The 19559-nt window shown below is 47.2% G+C and overlaps 1 protein-coding gene across 1 annotated transcript in view; it reads left to right on the top strand.

Moving 5' to 3' along the window:
- The first annotated feature begins 107 nt into the window (after positions 1 to 107).
- HELQ (helicase, POLQ like) overlaps positions 108 to 19559 on the top strand; it is a 39830-nt gene continuing 20378 nt past the window's right edge. The window contains exons 1-8 of the mRNA XM_066574351.1: positions 108 to 167; positions 1433 to 1882; positions 3336 to 4008; positions 5655 to 5833; positions 8434 to 8634; positions 10462 to 10534; positions 13339 to 13436; positions 16518 to 16616. Of these exons, the coding sequence (XP_066430448.1) occupies positions 1694 to 1882; positions 3336 to 4008; positions 5655 to 5833; positions 8434 to 8634; positions 10462 to 10534; positions 13339 to 13436; positions 16518 to 16616 (1512 nt within the window). The 5' untranslated portion in view covers positions 108 to 167; positions 1433 to 1693. The remainder of the gene's footprint in view (positions 168 to 1432; positions 1883 to 3335; positions 4009 to 5654; positions 5834 to 8433; positions 8635 to 10461; positions 10535 to 13338; positions 13437 to 16517; positions 16617 to 19559) is intronic.

Below are 19559 nucleotides of genomic sequence, written 5' to 3'. Positions count from 1 at the left end.
TTATTTATGGGATAGAGATTATTTTCCCAAATAAAAAATGGCCGCTCTGCAGGGTGTGACGTCATCAGGACGCGCCGGTTACATGGTTGCTACGAGCATGCGCAGTACTCTAAACAAAGATTCAAATATTGAAAGTGATTACATAACTGAGGCTGCAGACACAACAGGTATGTAGGGGGACACATTCTACTGCTCTCTGATATCTGCCTCTTCAGGCTGACTGTAGTGAGTGTTTGTAGCAAGGAGTGCAGAGAACTATAGCCTTGGGGTCCTGGGTTCAAATCCAGCCAGGGGCAACAACTGCATGTAGTGTGTATGTGCTCTCCGTGTATGAGTAGCGATAAAGTAAATAACGTGTAGTTATATTAGAGTGTTTTGGAAATAATGTCGGAATCGGGGGGGCGGGGGTTTGCGGTGTAAAAAATGTCGGAGTCTGGGGGACACCGTGTAAAAGATGTCTGAGGGGTACCGTGCAAATAATGGCGGAGTCTGGGGGAGAGGGGCTGCGCAAATAATGGCGGAGTCTGGGGGAGGGGCTGCGCAAATAATGGCGGAGTCTGGGGGAGGGGCTGCGGGAATAATGTCGGAGTCTGGGGGGGACCGCGTAAATAATGTCGGAGTCTGGGGGAGGGGCTGCGGGAATAATGGTGGAGTCTGGGGGGGGGAACCGCATAAATAATGGTGGAGTCTGGGGGGGGGGGGCGTAAATAATGGCGGAGTCTTGGGGGGGAGGGACCGCGTAAATAGTGGCGGAGTCTGGGGGGGGGGAGGGATAGTGGCGGAGTCTGGGCGGGGAGGGACCGCGTAAATAGTGGCGGAGTCTGGGGGGAGGGATCGCGTAAATAGTGGCGGAGTCTGGGGGCGAAGGGGAGGACCGTGTAAGTAATGGCGGAGTCTGGGGGGGAGGACGTAAATAATGGCGAAGTCTGGGGAGGGGGGGGGGGGGGGGAGGACCTCGTAAATAATGGCAGAGTACGGGGGGGTAACCGTGTAAATAATGGTGGAGTCGGGAGCTGCATAAGTAATGAAACCCCCACTGATCTCTATAATGGAAAATCATTCTGTCCCCAAATGAATGTAATGGCGGGCACACAAGCGCGCCACGACTCCTTCATTGCCATGAGAGCGCCGGAGCTTGCTAGACGTTTGCACTTGGCCGCCTCCAGCACTATCACTGACATGCACACCTGCTTAACCTCTGTTTATTTGGGGACCCCCGTTCTTGGGATCAGTGGGGGTGCAGGGGGGAGTTTTTACCTATCCAATCTATGGGTGAAAAACTGTAAGGCTGGATTCACATGATCGCGTATATATATATATTTGTGGGATTTTCACTCGAAATCATCTGCACATCCAGAGCCGATTTCCGAAAATATGGCTCTCCCCTCTGAAGTTTGTCACTGTATAACTGTCATTCTGTTTCATCCTTCAGACTCCTGCATGACAAATGAACCTCCCTGCCGGAAACCTCAACACAATAAAGCCTTAAATTCCCCAGATTTACCCACAAACAGTGACCCCTCGTGCCGTATGTATCCTGTGAGACATCATCTGAGGTTCCTGCAACCTTAAGGAAATGAACATGTGACATTACAATACTTACAAGGAGCCTGAAGACTGGACCTCATGTCTTTAACTGGGGACCATAGACCTAACCTCCATATCGTAGCATGGGCGCATTCACACTGCAAAGATGGAAACCGCTGGACTCAAGATTCAGAGACGGCCTCCAGTAAGGAAGAGAAGTCTTTCTTCTGGACACGAACTTTACACACCAGTGAAGAAGAAGCCGAGTGGAAGTGAGGAAATGAAGACGATGTCCGAGTCCAACAACATGGCTGATTGTGATAAAGAGGCCGATATGATCTATTCTGGCCAGCAGGTAGGATATGAGTACTAATAGAGCCTGCCGTGCGTTCCCGTAGCCAGGAGGCTCTGTTCATCTACCCCTAGGGGGAATGAGCCGACGGAAATCCGACCAGAGCCTTATCTGTGTGAACGTATCCAGGCGCGTAGAGCTACATGTCGGTGATAAAATACTAGCTGCCTTTTAGCATCTCTGAACTTTAACTTAAAGCATAATTAACTTTTTTGAAAGTTTTTGCTCATTTAATAACCTGTGTGTATACTACTAATTTTTTAAATATACTTTCATTCATTTTTTGGGGGGGGTTTACCACTGAAGAATCAAGCCTGAAGTGCCTCTCCTCTGCAAACCACTACTTGTCGTTAGGCATTCAACTTCCCTAGAAACTTGGATGTAAGGACTAGAGATGAGCGAGCGTACTCGGAAAAGCACTACTCGCTCGAGTAATTGGCTTTATCCAAGTATCGCTGTGCTCGGGTCTAAAGATTCGGGTGCCGGCACGGAGCGGGGAGCTGCAGGGGAGAGCGGGGAGGAACGGAGGGGAGATCTTTCTCTCCCTCTCTCCCGCCCGCTCTCCCCTGCTCCCCGCTGCGACTCACCTGTCAGCCGCAGCGGCACCCGAATCTTCAGGGACGAGCACAGCGATACTCGGATAAAGCCAATTACTCGCTCGCTCATCTCTAGTAAGGACGTTTCTTAGCTATGGGGAAAGGGCTGTCTTCACAGGCTCAGCTTTCCTGCATTCGCACTGCTCTCAGGCCTGCAGTCAGTGTGTACTCCATCTCTGCCTCTCCTAATCTGCTGTTTACACTTACCTTTATGTTATAGGCTTTATAGGTCTATCCCGTTTTCTGTGGGCAAAGCAAAAGATTCTTCTGATTTGCCAACATCGATTTGGAGACACATATAATGCCTACAGCATAACTATAAGTGCAAATAGCAGATAGTGTAAACCTAAAGGCTAATGCACACGGCCACATTTCACGCGGCGGAAATCCGCGGCGTTACCCTAGAGCTATTAGATTCGATTGAACCTAATGGCTCAATGTTCATGCTACGGAATTCTGCAGCGTGAAAGAAAACGCGGCATGCTCTATTTGCCGCAGGAATATGCGTGGCCAGCTTCCATTTTTTTCTGCAGTTAGGGCTTATTTTCAGGGTAGGACTTATATTTCAAGATACCCACCCAACTCCCCCATCCCCTCATCGAGTGCTGGCTGTGATTGGCTAAGCATCAGCCAATCACAGCCAGCGTTTCCGGTAGGCGGGGATTTTTGAATCGCCAGCCAGAAGAGAAGAAGCCTTGTCCGGCTGCAGAATATATTTGGAGCCAATCAGACGCTTTGTATTGTTAAAAAAAATCCTCCTTTGCAGCATTCTTTCCATACCTGCCTAAAACGTTTGCACAGTCCTGCATATATTATCAATTGCGCACTTTTTAAAGTCGCTCTCCTTTTCTTCTATTCAGGACTACGGCAGCGACGATGACTTGTTTGGAGAATATGACAGCTTTGCCGAGGACTCCTCTTTTCTAGCACAAGTGGCTTACTTAGAGGAACAGTGTAAACAGGAGGCTGCGAACACTTTACCGGTTGGTTCTCCGAATCCAGAACGTTCTCATCCGTTTGTGGCACCAGTTAACCCCTCGAAATCCACTCTTCTAGAAGAAGAGCCGCCAAACCAGCTGAAGCCGAATCCGTTGTTTACAGGGAGACCCCTTGACTCGAAACCTCAAACTGAGGACTTACTTGATGACGTTCCTTGTTCCCAGCTTTCCCGTTATGAGGATGCGAATCAGAATCCTGGTACGGCAATACATACTGACGGAAAACCTAATACGAGCAGCGGTGGTGAAGTAGGCGGTGCATGCTCATCCACAGCTTCTCGTATCCATCCGAAAGACGGGAAGAGGAAGAGTCTACGAGACAGTCTCAAGAACACCTTGGTTGGGAACGCTAAAGTGCAAACGCCTCAAATCTCTAGGACCATGCAAATAAAGGAAACGATCATTCTAGAGGAACTTGATGTTGCCCAAAAGACGGTGGAAACCTCCTCTGAAATCGACTTGGGTCCCTTCTATGGGTTACCCAGCAAAGTCGCTGATCTTATCGAACAGCATAGAGGCATTAGAAAACTTTACGGTAATTGGATCCTTCTACGTTGTGGTGTTACGTAAATCACATGTTCGACGACGAGGAATATCTAGATTAGGGACTAGCGAGGGAGAAGTCCTGACAAGTGTTTGCTCTACTAGGAAGCCACCACTCGCTCCTGCATCGGACAAGCTTGGTGCGGACGGGTAAAGCCTTCCACCGATCTTGCCTAGCTCTGTATTTTGGCGCCTGTTGAGCAGGATGAGATCCGTTTGCCATCTCTACCTTCAAAGTGACAGTTTGGCCGACAACCGTTTTTTCGGCATGAGCATGCAGCGAGTACGCGATGACAATGAGTGTTTGCTGCGCGCCGGCAATCCCCGTACACTGTCTTGGTGTGTATGCGTGCCAAGATGGAACATGCCGTCATTTCTTTTGTACGCGGATTTCGAATGGCTCTTGGGAGCGGCACAATGAAAGTACATGGGAAATTGCTACTACGTATTATTATGCGCACAAAAGCTACGCAATCGGCATACGCTCGTGTGAGCCCCGGCCTTTCTGAGATTCCATGGTGTATTTTTGTACGTTTTTTTTTCTTTCTTAAAGGGGTTGTCCCGTGAAACAGTGGGGGTTCAGCACTTCTGTATGGCCATATTAATGCACTTTGTAATGTACATTGTGCATTAATTATGAGCCATACAGAAGTTATTCACTTACCTGTTCCGTTGCTAGCGTCCTCGTCTCCATGGTGCCGTCTAATCTTCAGCGTCTAATCGCCCGATTAGACGCGCTTGCGCAGTCCGGTCTTCTTCTTTTCTGAATGGGGCCGCTCGTGCCGGAGAGCGGCTCCTCGTAGCTCTGCCCCGTCACGTGCCGATTCCAGCCAATCAGGAGGCTGGAATCGGCAATGGACCGCACAGAAGACCTGCGGTCCACCGAGGGAGAAGATCCCGGCGGCCATCTTCACCAGGTAAGTAAGAAGTCACCGGAGCGCGGGGATTCGGGTAAGTACTATCCGGTTTTCTTTTTTAACCCCTGCATCGGGTTTGTCTCGCGCCGAACGGGGGGGCTTTTGAAAAAAAAAAAAACCCGTTTCGGCGCGGGACAACCCCTTTAATTTGTGCTAATTTTCCTAACGCACATTTTTTTCTTTTTGGTACATTTTGGTTGATTTGACGTACTAGCGTTCAATTTTTTGTAACGTTGACCTAAGAGTCTTTTGTACTGGTGAGGACTGTTTCACAACTGCGTCGGATGTCGGAGATCCAGCCCAAAATATCGGAAGATAAAGCGCTGCACGCAACGTTTTTTTTTTTTTTTTCCGTACAAAAGGCAGAGAGCAGGCAGACCCTATTATAGTCAATGGGGTCCGTTCTGGTGTTGTTCGGTTCTGTTCAGAGACAGAACCGTCCTGTCACGGGGATTCACCTGGAAGCGGAATCCCCAACGCAGGTGTCGAACCACCATGGTGTAGTCAGATATCTTATAACCTATCCACACAAGTGGACTTTTCTTTGTTTTTTAGTGTAAATTGCAGTTGCATGCGCTTGCGGTAAAAGCGCAGGGGGTTTTCTACACATCCGCCCCCTTTCTGTATCCGGTAGAGGTATACATATAATTATATGGAGGATGAATTTGCCCCACTCTGTACTTGCAGTATATATATAAACTATGTGACTTGCATCTTTCAGACTGGCAGCACACGTGCCTAACGCTGGAATCCCTGCGACAGAGGAAGAACCTAATCTACTCCCTGCCAACAAGTGGTGGCAAAACTCTCGTTGCAGAAATTGTGATACTTCAAGAACTTCTGTGCCGAAAGAAGGATGCGCTGATGATCCTGCCCTTTGTCGCCATCGTGCAGGAGAAGGTAAATTGTGTTTTAGTGGTCAATTTTAGAATTTCCAGCTCCTCCATGAATCAAAGTTGTATTAGAGAGGACCCCCGGCGGCTCCGGACATTGCTTTTAGTTTTCACTTTTATTCCGCATTAACCCTTTGCAATCCAATGTCGGGCCTGCCCCGACATCATCATTTCCAACCACCGCTCCGATGTCGGGACAGGCCCGACACTGCAGTGCGGGAGTGCATCTGCACCCGATCGTCAGACACATCGGGTGCAGATACACTCCTGCACTGGTCCTCATCAAGGACCCCCGAGGAGAAGGCAGAAAGGATTTTTAACCCTTCCTGCCTTCTTCTTTACACATTACATAGCGCTCAATTAGCGCTATGTAATGTAGATCGATTCTGGCTGGCGATTATGTGACTGCCGGTGTTACCTGACCCCCAGCGGTCACATGATCGCTGAGCCAGGAGGCTGAAGGGAGAATGCGGAAGTAATACTTCTGCGTTCCCCCCACGGTGTAGTGACCACCTGCACCCTGCTGAACTCTGTCAGATCAGGAGGGTGAAGGGAAAATTTATTTTTTTTTCTCATCCATTCTCCCCAGCTCCAATTTATTTGGAACTGGGGAGAATGGATGAGAAAAAATAAATGTGTTGTAAAGGGTTAAAATAAAAGACCTGCTCTATCTTTTTCTTACAGTTCTGCATTGTGCCGTTCCAGTGTTATTTCTCCGGAATATTTCTGAGTAACCCATGCTCTTTGTCAAATGGGTGTGTCTCTACACCTGTGTTTCCCAACCTTTTCAGCCTTGGGGTACCCTTGCGAAAAATTCTTTTATCCTGGGATACCCCTACCGATAAGGGGGTGTGGCCAGGGAGCGTGACTAGGGATGTAGCTTGTCACAACCCATGATTTTACCTCCGCCATTCCGGGCACCCCAACAGTCTGTAGTGAGCGCAGCACCAGTGGCCGCTTCCGGATCACCTGACCAGCGGCGCTGCGCTCACTAGAGGCCGCCGGGTGCCTGGAGAAAGAGGCACCAAGAGCCTGAAGACTTTGGAGGTGAGGTGGAGCGTAGTAGCTCCTGAAATTAGCTGATTGATGTCCTACAAACTACCAAAGACTTGATTCAACTTGTCGCTATCAGAATTTCCTACCACCCTCCATCAGGAGACGCATTTCGAGGCAAAGCCTCTTCCTCACTTTGGCTGGGTTAAAGCACAACCGTAGTTGCAGGGGCGCTGGGTTGGGCATGAGACTCACCGCTGCTGCTGGGAAAGCTTGAAGGGACCGAGTCAGGCTGCCGATAACAGTAGGGCATAGGCCTTGAGATGCGTTTTTTGCAAGCTCATCATTTCATCCAATGAAACACTTCTTTTACCTAATCTGTTCTCCAACAAGTCTTTTAGAGGGTCGCGCCTTAATCCAGTAGTTCTACCTACGTCTCTCTACCAGTTTCACGTCACATCCATACAGTCACAACTCTGTTTGGCAGCACCTCCACACTGAATTCTGGATATAGACCCTCCATTGAGGCCTCGCATGGGCCATTTCTAGTATACATACACCACCATGAGGTCTGCATAAACCACCTTGGGGGTTGCTCCACCGCCTTTTTAAAGGGGTTGTCCCGCGAAACAAAGTGGGGGTATACACTTCTGTATGGCCATATTAATGCACTTTGTAATGTACATCGTGCATTAATTATGAGCCATACAGAAGTTATTCACTTACCTGTTCCGTTGCTGGCGTCCTCGTCTCCATGGTGCCGTCTAATTTTCAGCGTCTAATCGCCCGATTAGACGCGCTTGCGCAGTCCGGTCTTCTCCCTTCTGAATGGGGCCGCTCGTGCCAGAGAGCTGCTCCTTGTAGCTCCGCCCCGTCACGTGTGCCGATTCCAGCCAATCAGGAGGCTGAAATCGGCAATGAACCGCACAGAAGACCTGCGGTCCACCGAGGGTGAAGATCCCGGCGGCCATCTTCGCAAGGTAAGTAAGAAGTCACCGGAGCGCGGGGATTCGGGTAAGTACTATCCGTTTTTGTTTTTTTTAAACCCCTGCATCGGGTTTGTCTCGCGCCGAACGGGGGGGCTATTGGAAAAAAAAAAAAACCTGTTTCGGCGCGGGACAACCCCTTTAACTTCAGTCCACACCCTCTATCAGGAGACATGGTTAATGAAACTTTAATAGCGGTCTATAGTGCCGAAACTCCAGGAAACAGCTGAGTTTGCAATCGCCTATTTCTGGGCATCTTGGCACTCGCATGGTTTTGCTTTACTGCTGTACCAAAGGCTGAGCTGGAGACTGTGGAGATAAGCCATAAATGTGCCCTTCAAAGTAAAGCTGTGAAAATCCATTTTTCTGTTTCGTTTTTTTTTTTTTTATCATTTTTATTTTCTACCAAAATTTGGAGGAAAACTTCATATTCTACAAAAAGTTCCTATTCTGTCTTACTACTTTAATCTTTATGATGTAAATGGGACTGGGTTGTATCTCGGGTACAGATATGTCTAAATATGCCTTATTTCTTGCGTCAAGGGACTACATTCGTCGTAGTTTGGCATAGATCAAACTGTAGAAGCCTTTAAACAAAACCTGCCTGATCTTCAGTTTGTCGTCCAAGGTTCGCGGCTTGTCCGGTTTTGGAGTGGAGTTGGAGTTTTTGGTAGAGGAGTATGCTGGCAGCAAAGGAAGATTTCCTCCGATAAAAAGGAGGAAAAAAAATTCTCTGTACATTGCAACTATTGAAAAAGGCCACAGTCTTGTTAATTCATTGATTGAAACGGAACGAATCAAAGATCTAGGCCTCGTCGTCGTTGATGAGGTAAGTCGCTGTCCGCTCTCGGTACAGAATACCTATGGGCAGGCTGACCTCACCGATGTGATTTGGAGCAGGCTTACCATATACCAAATACCTCTTACTTCCTCTACAAGTGTCCCAACACTTCCTTTTTATGAACTCCACGTCATTTACAGTCTAACAATCTCAATAATTACTATTAACCCCTTGAGTGGCGGGTTTCCTACCACCCTGTCGTGCCCACCAGGGCAGGTTTTTTAAAATGGTCTAATCATTGAATTTCAACTAATTTTGCAGTTGCGTCTCAAGAGCCATAACTTTTTCATTTTTCCATTGACATGGCCATATGAGGGCTTGTTTTTTGCGGGACAAGTTGTGATTTTTTTAAACAGGGGGGAGGAAAAAAAGAAATGGGGAAAAAAGAAAAAAAGGGGCCATGTCATTAAGGGGTTAAATAATGTATTAACTTCCTTCTCTGGGTCATTATGACACATGGATACCACATGTGTGATTGTATTTTTGATTTTTTTACAAAGTAAAGGGAGACAAGTGTTTTTATTATTTTTTTTTATAATTTTTAAATTTATTTTTTTTCTCCCTTTAGGGGACTTCCACAGGGACCCATCAGGACCCCTGATCACATTCCGGGGGTCCGATGGTTACAGCCCTTTACATGCTGCAGTGACAGCCCTTTACATGCTGCAGTCACATAGACTGCAGCATGTAAAGGGTTAACACAGCAGAGATCGGAGGTTTTCTCTGATCTCTGCTGTAAGAGCTAGTACCTAGCTGTCCTCTCACAGCCAAGCACCAAGCTCTCCCTGCTACAGAGACCATCGGCTTGCTTCTGACAAGCCGATGATCTCTATGGCAACCTGTAAACAAAGCAGGAGATTGCCGACACATCAGCAATATCTTCTGCTGGTTTTTCAAAGCCCTTGCACTGCTCTCTGTGGGTCTGTGCAGGCAGAGCACACTGTCACAGCTTGTGGCATTGTGCTCTGCAGCTCCCATAGTGATACATAGCCCGTAAATCTTCCGGGCTATGTTGCTATGAGCAGTGGAGCTCGTCCCGGAAATTTTCCGGGCGTGCCACTCAAGGGGTTAAAGGGATCTTTCCATCAACACGACCCTTGTCTATGTACCCTACTAAGGCGCAAAGTCATCATGGAGGATGACTGCCTACTGGGGACCCTTCTACGTTACCATGTTTCCCCGAATATAAGACATTGTCTTATATAAATTTTTGCCCCCAAAAAAGAAAAGGGCACAGTGTCCTATTTTGGGGGGGGGGGGGGGAGCTTTTACTCGCCTGGTCCTCGGCGTCCCGATGCCTCCTAATTTTCGGCGGCGCTGTGGTAAACTGCATCCTCTTAGTCTCGCAGCTGAGCTTCTTCCTGGTGACGGGGCTTTGAATACCCCGCCTCCAGCAAAGTGAGTGCTGCGATTGAGCGCCAGCAGCCAATCACAGCCAGCGCTCGATGAGCCAATCACAGCCATTCAGTGATGCCATTCACTGAATGGCTGTGATTGGCTCATCGAGCGCCGGTTTCTTCTCAGGCCTGTGACGTAACATGCATCAGTCACATAGCCTGATGTGGATGGGACCAAGGTGCAATAAAAGGCACAGCCACTATACAATGTACGGCACTGTGCCTGGTATGGATGAATTGACAGATGTCTCTTCAATCAGCTGATCTGTGGGGATCCTGAGTGGCAAACCCGCCAATCAACTATTGAAATTCTGTGGATAGGTCATCAATAATATTCTGCTGGAAAACCCCTTTAATTCTGTAAGGAATTGATATTTTTATACAGTATCAAATGCCATCTTCTCTTCTATTCCATTAGCTGCATATGCTCAGTGAAGGAAGTCGAGGTGCAATTTTAGAAATGACTCTCGCCAAGATTCTGTACACGAGTGGTAAGTCCGGGGGTGCGGATTGACTTTAAAGTGTAAGAGACTTTGAAAATAACACAAAAGTAACCAAAAAATACTGTTAGGTTTATAAACTTTAGTCCAAAAGAAGGCAAAAGGGATGTTCGCATAACAACCAATGGGTCACTGCTTTAAAGGGGTTGTCTCGCGAAATCAAGTGGGGTTCAGTACTTCTGTATGGCCATATTAATGCACTTTGTAATATACATCGTGCATTAAATATGAGCCATACAGAAGTTATTCACTTATCTGCTCCGTTGCTAGCGTCCTCGTCGCCATGGTTCCGTCTAATTTCGGGGTCTTCTTGCTTTTTTAGACGCGCTTGCGCTGTGCGGTCTTCTCCCTTCGGCTCTGCTCGGCAGCATCGGCGTTTTGGCTCCGCCCCCTTGTACGCGTCATCGCGTAGCTCCGCCCCCGTCACGTGCCGATTCCAGCCAATCAGGAGGCTGGAACCGGCACATGTCATGGGGCGGAGCTACGCGATGACGCGTACAAGGGGGCAGAGCCAAAACGCCGATGCTGCCGAGCGGAGCCGAAGGGAGAAGACGGATCTGCGCAAGCGCGTCTAAAAAAGCAAGAAGACCCCGAAATTAGACGGAACCATGGCGACGAGGACGCTAGCAACGGAGCAGATAAGTGAATAACTTCTGTATGGCTCATATTTAATGCACGATGTATATTACAAAGTGCATTAATATGGCCATACAGAAGTGTATACCCCCACTTGCTGCCGCGGGACAACCCCTTTAAATGTCCAACCTACGTTAGTAAAACTAGAGCCATAGTCTGATTGGCTGCTGGGAACCACAATATCTTGTGCCCCCAACATCTGGGCTGGCATCATCAATCTGTGGTATACAAAATCACAAATAGAGTCTCCAAAGCGCATACCACTGACCCGTAAAGAGAGGAGGAGGAGAGCACTGTCCACCAAAGGGGGAAAAAAAAAATATATAAACTTTATCATAAGTTAAACAAAATCCTCTAACCTGGACCAAATACTTGGGAAAAGCTCTAAATGCCATAAGAGATGGCAGACTAAAATACGTAATTCTTACCGAGGTACATTACCCGCAGCAGGACTACGTTTCGTGTGGATTGCTTCCTCGGGGGGTAATACAACCATGTCCTTGTCCAGTTTAAATAGTTGGGAACGAAGATCACGGGAACTCAGCGGTGGGGGACAGCGGGGAGGAACGGAGGGGAGATCACACTCCACCCCCCCCCCCCCCTGCTCACTCACGCAACTCACCTGTCACCGGCGCCGGCAGCCGAATCTTTAGAGACGAGTGGGGAGATACTCGGCTAAGGCACTCCTCGCTCGAGTAATGTGCCTTAGCGAGTATACTCACTCATCTCTAGTTACTAAGCAAGGCTTTTACTATAAAATGCAATGTCTCATGCCATCAACCCTAAAATAAGTCCATTATTGTATCCCCTAAAGTATGCGCTATTGGTGTGTTAGTTCATGGCAACCTTCGATTTTTGCTGAAGAACATTCCAACAACTAGCTGATGTTGGTTCTGTTGAGGAAGCCACTTGGAGTCTAGCCCCCTATTAACCCTTTCCAATCCACTGTCTGACGTCTAAAGACATTCTGATTGAAGGCTGTGCAGCTTCCGATGTCGGAAGACGTCCGGCAGGGTATTCTTACCGTATATTACTGGCCGCTCTGTTGTCAAAGGCCTTTCCAGCATGTCCAATACCGCAATAGTGGCCAGCAGATGGTGCCATTGTATAACGGCAGAAAGAGAAAATTCCCTAGGAAACCCTGAATCCAAAATTGGATTGCAAAGGGTTAATGGCCTATTTAGCGCCTTAAAGAGGTCTTATCATTAGAGAAAAAACATCCAAGCACAAGGCCTGGCGGAAAAAAACAAAACAAAAACATATTCTCAGCCTTCTCGGTACGCAGCTGAATGTCTCCCATGGTCCTGGTGCCAGCTTCCCAAACTGCTGGCATCATGGCGTTTAGGACATGTCACTGATGGCAATGCTGCGGCCTCTGTTTGGCCGCAGCGTCACCTGACTTCTGTCGAGCCATCTACTCTGAAGCTGGCGCCGGGACCATAGGAGCCACTCAGCTTTGTGTCAGGTGACCAAGGAGAGGTACATTTTTTTTTTTTTATTTTAATTTTTTTTTTTTTAATTCCCATTGGGACTGGCTGCTTGAAAATTTATGGGTTTTTTTTTTTTTTGTTTTTTTTTAATAATGATAAAAACCCCTTTAATGACTAAGCAGATAATTTTATCAAAAATGCTTGGTATCGCCATTAAAATCACATGTTGGCAGGCGCAGAACTCTGCCTGATATGGTACTCGCTCATATGAATATAGCCTCATACCGGTCACTTTCATGCCTGGATCTGCTTGTCCTCATGAGCAACATGCTCAACTACCTGATAAGTCATCAATTCACTCTTCGCCTTCACCAGCTTCTGCTGGACTCAACTATACAGGCAGGGAACATTTATTTATGGGTTTTTTTTTTTCTAAAAGTTATTACCATGTAGAAGTAGCGGCCGGTTTGTTACAAATGGTGACAAGACTATAAATTCTTGTTGCCATTTGTAAAGTGTCAGGTTTCTAGTAGCAGAAATATGTAAGCAGTGTCAAGGGAGTCTAAGCTCTCTGTAGTCAAACATCACTGATTCGATTTCCTATGACATATGCTGTGATTTTATCTTTCATCTGAAATGGTCCTACATTATATAACGCGCATAAGAAAGCTCTTCCTGGGTGAAATTAGGAGCTAAATGCTAATCTCATTTCTAATTGCTTACCTACAGACAACACCCAGATCATTGGGATGAGTGCGACATTAAACAATGTTGGCGAGCTCCAGCAATTTCTTAAGGCAGATTATTATACAGATACCTTCAGGCCGGTAAGTGATTGAATTATATTTTTTGCACCATTGCAGCTCCGGTTGGGGGATAAAAGCAGCATTTGGTGATTGTCATATTTGTGTATGTATTTGCCCTAATTGGTTATCCTATTGGCTTGTTCTCAGGGTTAGGGTGCGTTCACACGAACGTATATCGGCTCGGTTTTCACGCCAAGCCGATATACGTTGTCCTCATCTGCAGGGGGGGAGGCTGGAAGAGCCCAGGAGCAGGAACTGAGCTCCCGCCCCCTCTCTGCCTCCTCTCCGCCCCTCTGCACTATTTGCAATGAGAGGAGGCGGAACGGGGGCGGGGCTAAGTTCTGGGAATTAGCCCCGCCCCAGTTCCACCTCTCCCCATTGCAAATAGTGCAGAGGGGTGGAGAGGGGGCGGCAGCTGAGTTTCTGCTCCTGGGCTCTTCCAGCCTCCCCCCCCCCCCCCTGCACATGAGGACAACGTATATCGGCTCGGCGTGAAAACCGAGCCGATATACGTTCGTGTGAACGCACCCTCAGTCTGTGCTAACTGAAGGATGAAGAAACAGTGGTTAAGAAGGTTCCCACTGCATAACCCCTGCTCATATGTCCTATTTGGCAAATTGAGCATCATTGGGAAATGTAACCCTTTAAGTAAAGGTGAAAAGAATGGATACCTCTTTGACAAACTTGGCTTGACCATGTATTGCCTGGTCATTAGAGATGAGCGAGCATCCTCGGATAAGGCAGTTACTCAAGCGAGCATCGCTCTTCTCGAGTAACTGCATTTTCGTCCGAGCAGGCTCAGGGGGGGAGCGGGGGGAAGAGTAAGAGAGATCTCTCTCACTCTCCCCCCCCGCTACCTCCCGCTCCCCCCCTGAGCCTGCTCGGACGAGAATGCAGTTACTCGAGAAGAGCGATGCTCGCTTGAGTAACTGCCTTATCCGAGCGTGCTCGCTCATCTCTACTGGTCATCCTTTAACTGTTTTATCTGTTTCTTCCTATCTTGTTGAGATAACTCTTTTACAGCTTGTCTGTAAGAGCCCCTTTACACGGGAAGATTGTTGGGCGCAGAAGCACCCAACAGTTGTCCCAACGATGATTACTCATGGGCTTTCACACAGGAGTAATCACTGCTTGGTGAATGGACGCGGATCGGGCCGGAGATCGCTTCCAGCCGCCCGCCTCCATTCACAGTAGACAGGCAGCCATTCATAGATGAACAAGCTATGTTGGCGGATGGAAAAATAAAAGAAAACGTTATAGATCTTGGAAGTCAGGGACGAAAAACGACAAGAAGAAAGGCCTCAGTGTCTTGGACCCCACTACTACTTGCTTGCTTTCTTCAGTTTAGTTTCTGTTACATAACCATGTTTGTTCCTGTAGTCTGAGTTGGATGGTCAAGGTCCAATGCTCCTATGTCTGTTCCTATGTCCTGGCCTGAGCCATGTTCCGTTCCTCATCCAAGCCATCTTATCTGTTCCAAGTTCTGTTCCTGTGTTGTTCTTGTTTTGATTTGAGTCTCTATTGTGAAGAATCCTGTTTGGACTAAAGTTTTCTTCAACCAAGTGTCCTGCTGTGTCTGTCATCCCTCCAAGGCCTCAACTTTTAAGAGGACCACATCTTGCCTAGGGGATCCTTGTCCTGTGACACTCAGGAGTGATGAGGTTGATATGTTCTTACTTTTCGTATCGAGTGCGTAGAATGTCCGTTGGGTTCCCCCGCAATTTACATACTAGGTTTGTGATCCCTGTGTGTATTCTTAGTGGATTGGTCCATGGTATAACATGTACTGTCTACTGTTTTATAAAATAAATCGAACATCTGGATTTGTACTGCTTGTGGTTCTGACAAGTTGACTCGGTTTGTGAGGCAAAGAATGGGGGGATGATGTCATGTTGTTCCCCAGCATGCACCTATTTTCTGTAGGTATTAATGGAAGTTTTTTGATGTTTCACCAGCTAATACAGTGGAAGACCACTACCCCTTTTATTTTCAAATCTACTACTCAACCCATCCACTTGCCTTTCCCACCCTTCTTTTGGTTGCCACCTCACCTAAGAATACAGTTCCAAAAACACATCCTTACACAAAGATGAAAACTTTTTGCTCTTGGGCTCCTCCATACATCACTTCACTATTCTCCAGCCCACTATTCACAAGGCCTTCTTTATTATAAAAATGCATCAAAAACTACACGTGAACCCAACCGTAACACATATAATGGTGGTTTCACATCTGTGCCGATGGTACCGTTCTGACACTCATCCCTGTGTGTCCTCACTCCCATGCTGGAGCTAGAAGCATCGGCTCGCTCACAGAGCGACCAGCAGGAGGGAGGGGAGGCTGCAGGAAATTTCTCTCCTCACACTCCTCCGCCCCTCTCTATTGATTTAACATAGCTGCCGTTCAGTACTGAACGGCTGCTATTTACACTGAGCGATCAGCTCATCGTCCATCGTTTATGCTGTATAAACGATGGACGATGAGCTGAACGCTGATCGTTCAATGTAAATAGCAGCCGTTCAGTATTGAACAGCCGCTATGTTAAGTAAAGGGGCAGGGGAGCGCGAGGAGAGAAATCTCCTCCTGCCGCCCCGCTGTGAGCCAGCGATACTCGCTCCCGTGCAGGTGCATCGTTTGCCCAACATTCGTCTCGTCTAAATGGGCCTTTAAACTTAACACCAATCTGAGACATAGGTAGAGATAACACACAGGCTGTTGACCCCCTAACACCAATTTAGAGATGATAAAACTGTCCCATTCCTTACAGTGGACTGATAAAGTAATTACTTCTCTGCTCATCTTGTCTGGTATTGCTTTAAGTGCAAATTAGTCTCGCTATGTCTGTGCCTTTTCATGTGTGTACATTTGTATACATATATGCCCCATCCGGATCTGTTCCATTATGCCTGAGGAAGGACCCTGAGAGGTCTGTAATCTCGCTATAACATCATGTATTTTTGTTAGCCATCAAAAGCTATCATATCTACAAGGTTACTTGGTTTCTCTCACTGAGAACAATCACATTTTGCTGTACTGGGTAACACCGTACCAAACTTTTTTTTTGTAAAAATTCAGTAACCCGCCATGTTTACTTTTTTCCAGGTTGAATTAAAGGAGTATGTAAAATTAAGAGACAGCATATATGAAGTGGACAATAAAGCAGAAAACAGCTTAACATTGTCACGAGTGCTAAACTACAAGGCAAGTCAAACTTAAGGAGACTTTTTGCTATATTTATTAAATGGCGTTGGTTAATGTGGCCATAGGGCCCAAAGCAACAGCAGTCTACCAGATCCACCATTGTGATGGTCCCAGTGTTCCTGATGAAGCCCACTGACCTATGATGGGACCATAGGGAGTTACGTCGTGTTTACCGTCATCTTGCACCACGAATATTGCTGCATGTCGCACTACTCTTGCCACTAAATCTGGCAAAACTGCAGACACCATGTCTATGAAAGGGACGCCCCATGGCCGTGTGAACAGAGCCTTAGCTTTGTTTGTTTTTTCATGCTGGGCTTTGGAAGTGAACCGCTCACTCATAATATGCCGTCTCTTCCTGCTTCAGCAGTCATCTCCTCATCATCACAGGCAGGATTACAATGTAAGGTGACAGAATACGACGTGTCAGACTATTATTGGGCCTAGTGGTCATTGTGAAAACTGCAGGGTAATAGGATCTTATAAAATGACATATAAAATAAAAACAATATATATGGTCAACATAAAAACTTGATTTATACAATGGGTCACTTTTTGATGACCCATCCCTTTAACCCCTTGAGTGGCACGCCCGGAAATTTTCCAGGACGAGCTCCACTGCCCATAGCGATATAGCCCGGAAGATTTCCGGGCTATGTATCGCTATGGGAGCTGCAGAGCACAATGCCACAAGCTGTGACATTGTGCTCTGCCTGCACACACCCACAGAGAACAAAGCAAGGGCTTTGAAAAACCAGCAGAAGATATTGCCGATATGCCGGCAATCTCCTGCTTTGTTTACAGGTTGCCATAGAGACCATCGGCTTGTCAGAAGCAAGCCGATGGTCTCTGTGGCAGGAAGAGCTTGGTGCTTGGCTGTCAGAGGACAGCTAGGTACTAGCTCTTACAGCAGAGATCAGAGAAAACTTCCGATCTCTGCTGTGTTAACCCTTTACATGCTGCAGTCTATGTGACTGCAGCATGTAAAGGGCTGTCACTGCAGCATGTAAAGGGCTGTCACCATCGGACCCCCGGAATGTGATCAGGGGGTCCTGATGGGTCCCTGTGGAAGTCCCCCAAAGGGACAAAAAAAAATAAAAAAAGTAAAAAAATTATAAAAAAAATTATAAAAACACTTGTCTCCCTTTACTTTGTAAAAAATCAAAAATACAATCACACATGTGGTATCCATGCGTCGTAATGACCCAGAAAAGGAAGTTAATGCATTATTTAACCCCTTAATGACATGGCCCCTTTTTTTCTTTTTTCCCCATTTCTTTTTTTCCTCCCCCCTGTTTAAAAAATCACAACTTGTCCCTCAAAAAACAAGCCCTTATACGGCCATGTCAATGGAAAAATGAAAAAGTTATGGCTCTTGAGACGCAACTGCAAAATTAGTTGAAATTCAATGATTAGACCATTTAAAAAAACCTGCCCTGGTGGGCACAACAGGGTGGTAGGAAACCTGCCACTCAAGGGGTTAAAGGGAACGTGTCACCATGTTCATGCTGCCCGAACCACGAACAGTATGAACTCGGGGCAGATATACCTATTCGGCCTATGTATGTTTTATTCTGAAACAGTGCAGCGTTTCAGAACATACATGGTTAAAAGTATGTTTTTTCGAAGCGCTGCATACATGGGCTGAATGTCCAGTTGAAGCTGAGCTCAACTTTTTGTCCATTTCAAACTTTATGTACCCCTGATGGTTTCCATATGCGCAAAAAATATGGCAAATTCCTTGTGTTCAAAAAGTTTTGAGACCACCCAGGCCCTGAGATCTGCTGGGGGTGTGGTGATCAGTTTCTCTTAGGAATTTCTTAGTCCTGACAAGATAATTTAACTGCATGTCAGAACTACCAAAATTCACTTCCTATGCACCCCTGTGAGTCCATGCAGAAGTCTGCATTGGCACGTGATGAAATGTTTTTGAACAGGATCGCTATAGATGTAACCAAAGTGTTAGCGCTCTTGAAGTTGGCTTACCAGAACCTTTCATCTCCTATAAGCACCATAAACTAAATTTTGATGCTTATAGGACAGGTCCCGCGGAGTCGGGGGTGTAGTTTTTATACGGCCCCATGTTCCTGCGCAGTCACTCCGAGGAGTTGACGTGCCATCTATCAGCGCATTCATTCAGTCCATGCGCTCTCTCCAATATTCCTTCCGGGAGTGCCTGCACACGGATGGGATGAGAAGAGTCCCCATGATAGACGGAGTGACAATGTCTTGGGCTGACAGCACAGGAATGGGGAAGCCCGGAAAGAATATAGAATACATCCTGCAGAGAATGGGGATGTATTTTTTAAGTACCATAACTTAAAGGGGTTGTCCCGCAAAACGAAGTTGGGGTATACACTTCTGTATGGCCATATTAATGCACTTTGTAATGTACATTGTGCATTAATTATGAGCCATACAGAAGTTATTCACTTACCTGCTCCGTTGCTGGCGTCCCCGTCTCCATGGTGCCGTCTAATTTTCAGTGTCTAATCGCCCAATTAGACGCGCTTGCGCAGTCCGGTCTTCTTCTTTTCTGAATGGGGCCGCTCGTGCCGGAGAGCGGCTCCTTGTAGCTACGCCCCGTCACGTGCCGATTCCAGCCAATCAGATCCCGGCGGCCATCTTCGCAAGGTAAGTAAGAAGTCACCAGAGCGCGGGGATTCAGGTAAGCACTATCCGATTTTTTTTTTTTTAACCCCTGCATCGGGTTTGTCTCGCGCCGAACGGGGGGGGCTATTGAAAAAAAAAAAAAAACGTTTCGGCGCGGGACAACCCCTTTAAGGCCCATTTAGACACAACGATTATCGCTCAATATATGCCAGCTGAGCCCTCCATGAACATCTGGGGTATGAAGAACACAGCGGTCCAGTTGTATTCTGCATACCCCGCTCGGAGCGCTTGGCTGTATAACAGCCGGGCCCTCTGAGCAGAGAACAGCTG

Source organism: Eleutherodactylus coqui, chromosome 7 (genome assembly GCF_035609145.1).
Source record: "Eleutherodactylus coqui strain aEleCoq1 chromosome 7, aEleCoq1.hap1, whole genome shotgun sequence".
Lineage (NCBI taxonomy): Eukaryota > Metazoa > Chordata > Amphibia > Anura > Eleutherodactylidae > Eleutherodactylus > Eleutherodactylus coqui.
The sequence above is the reverse complement of the archived record's forward strand: the minus strand, read 5'-3'. Positions and strand labels throughout refer to the sequence as shown.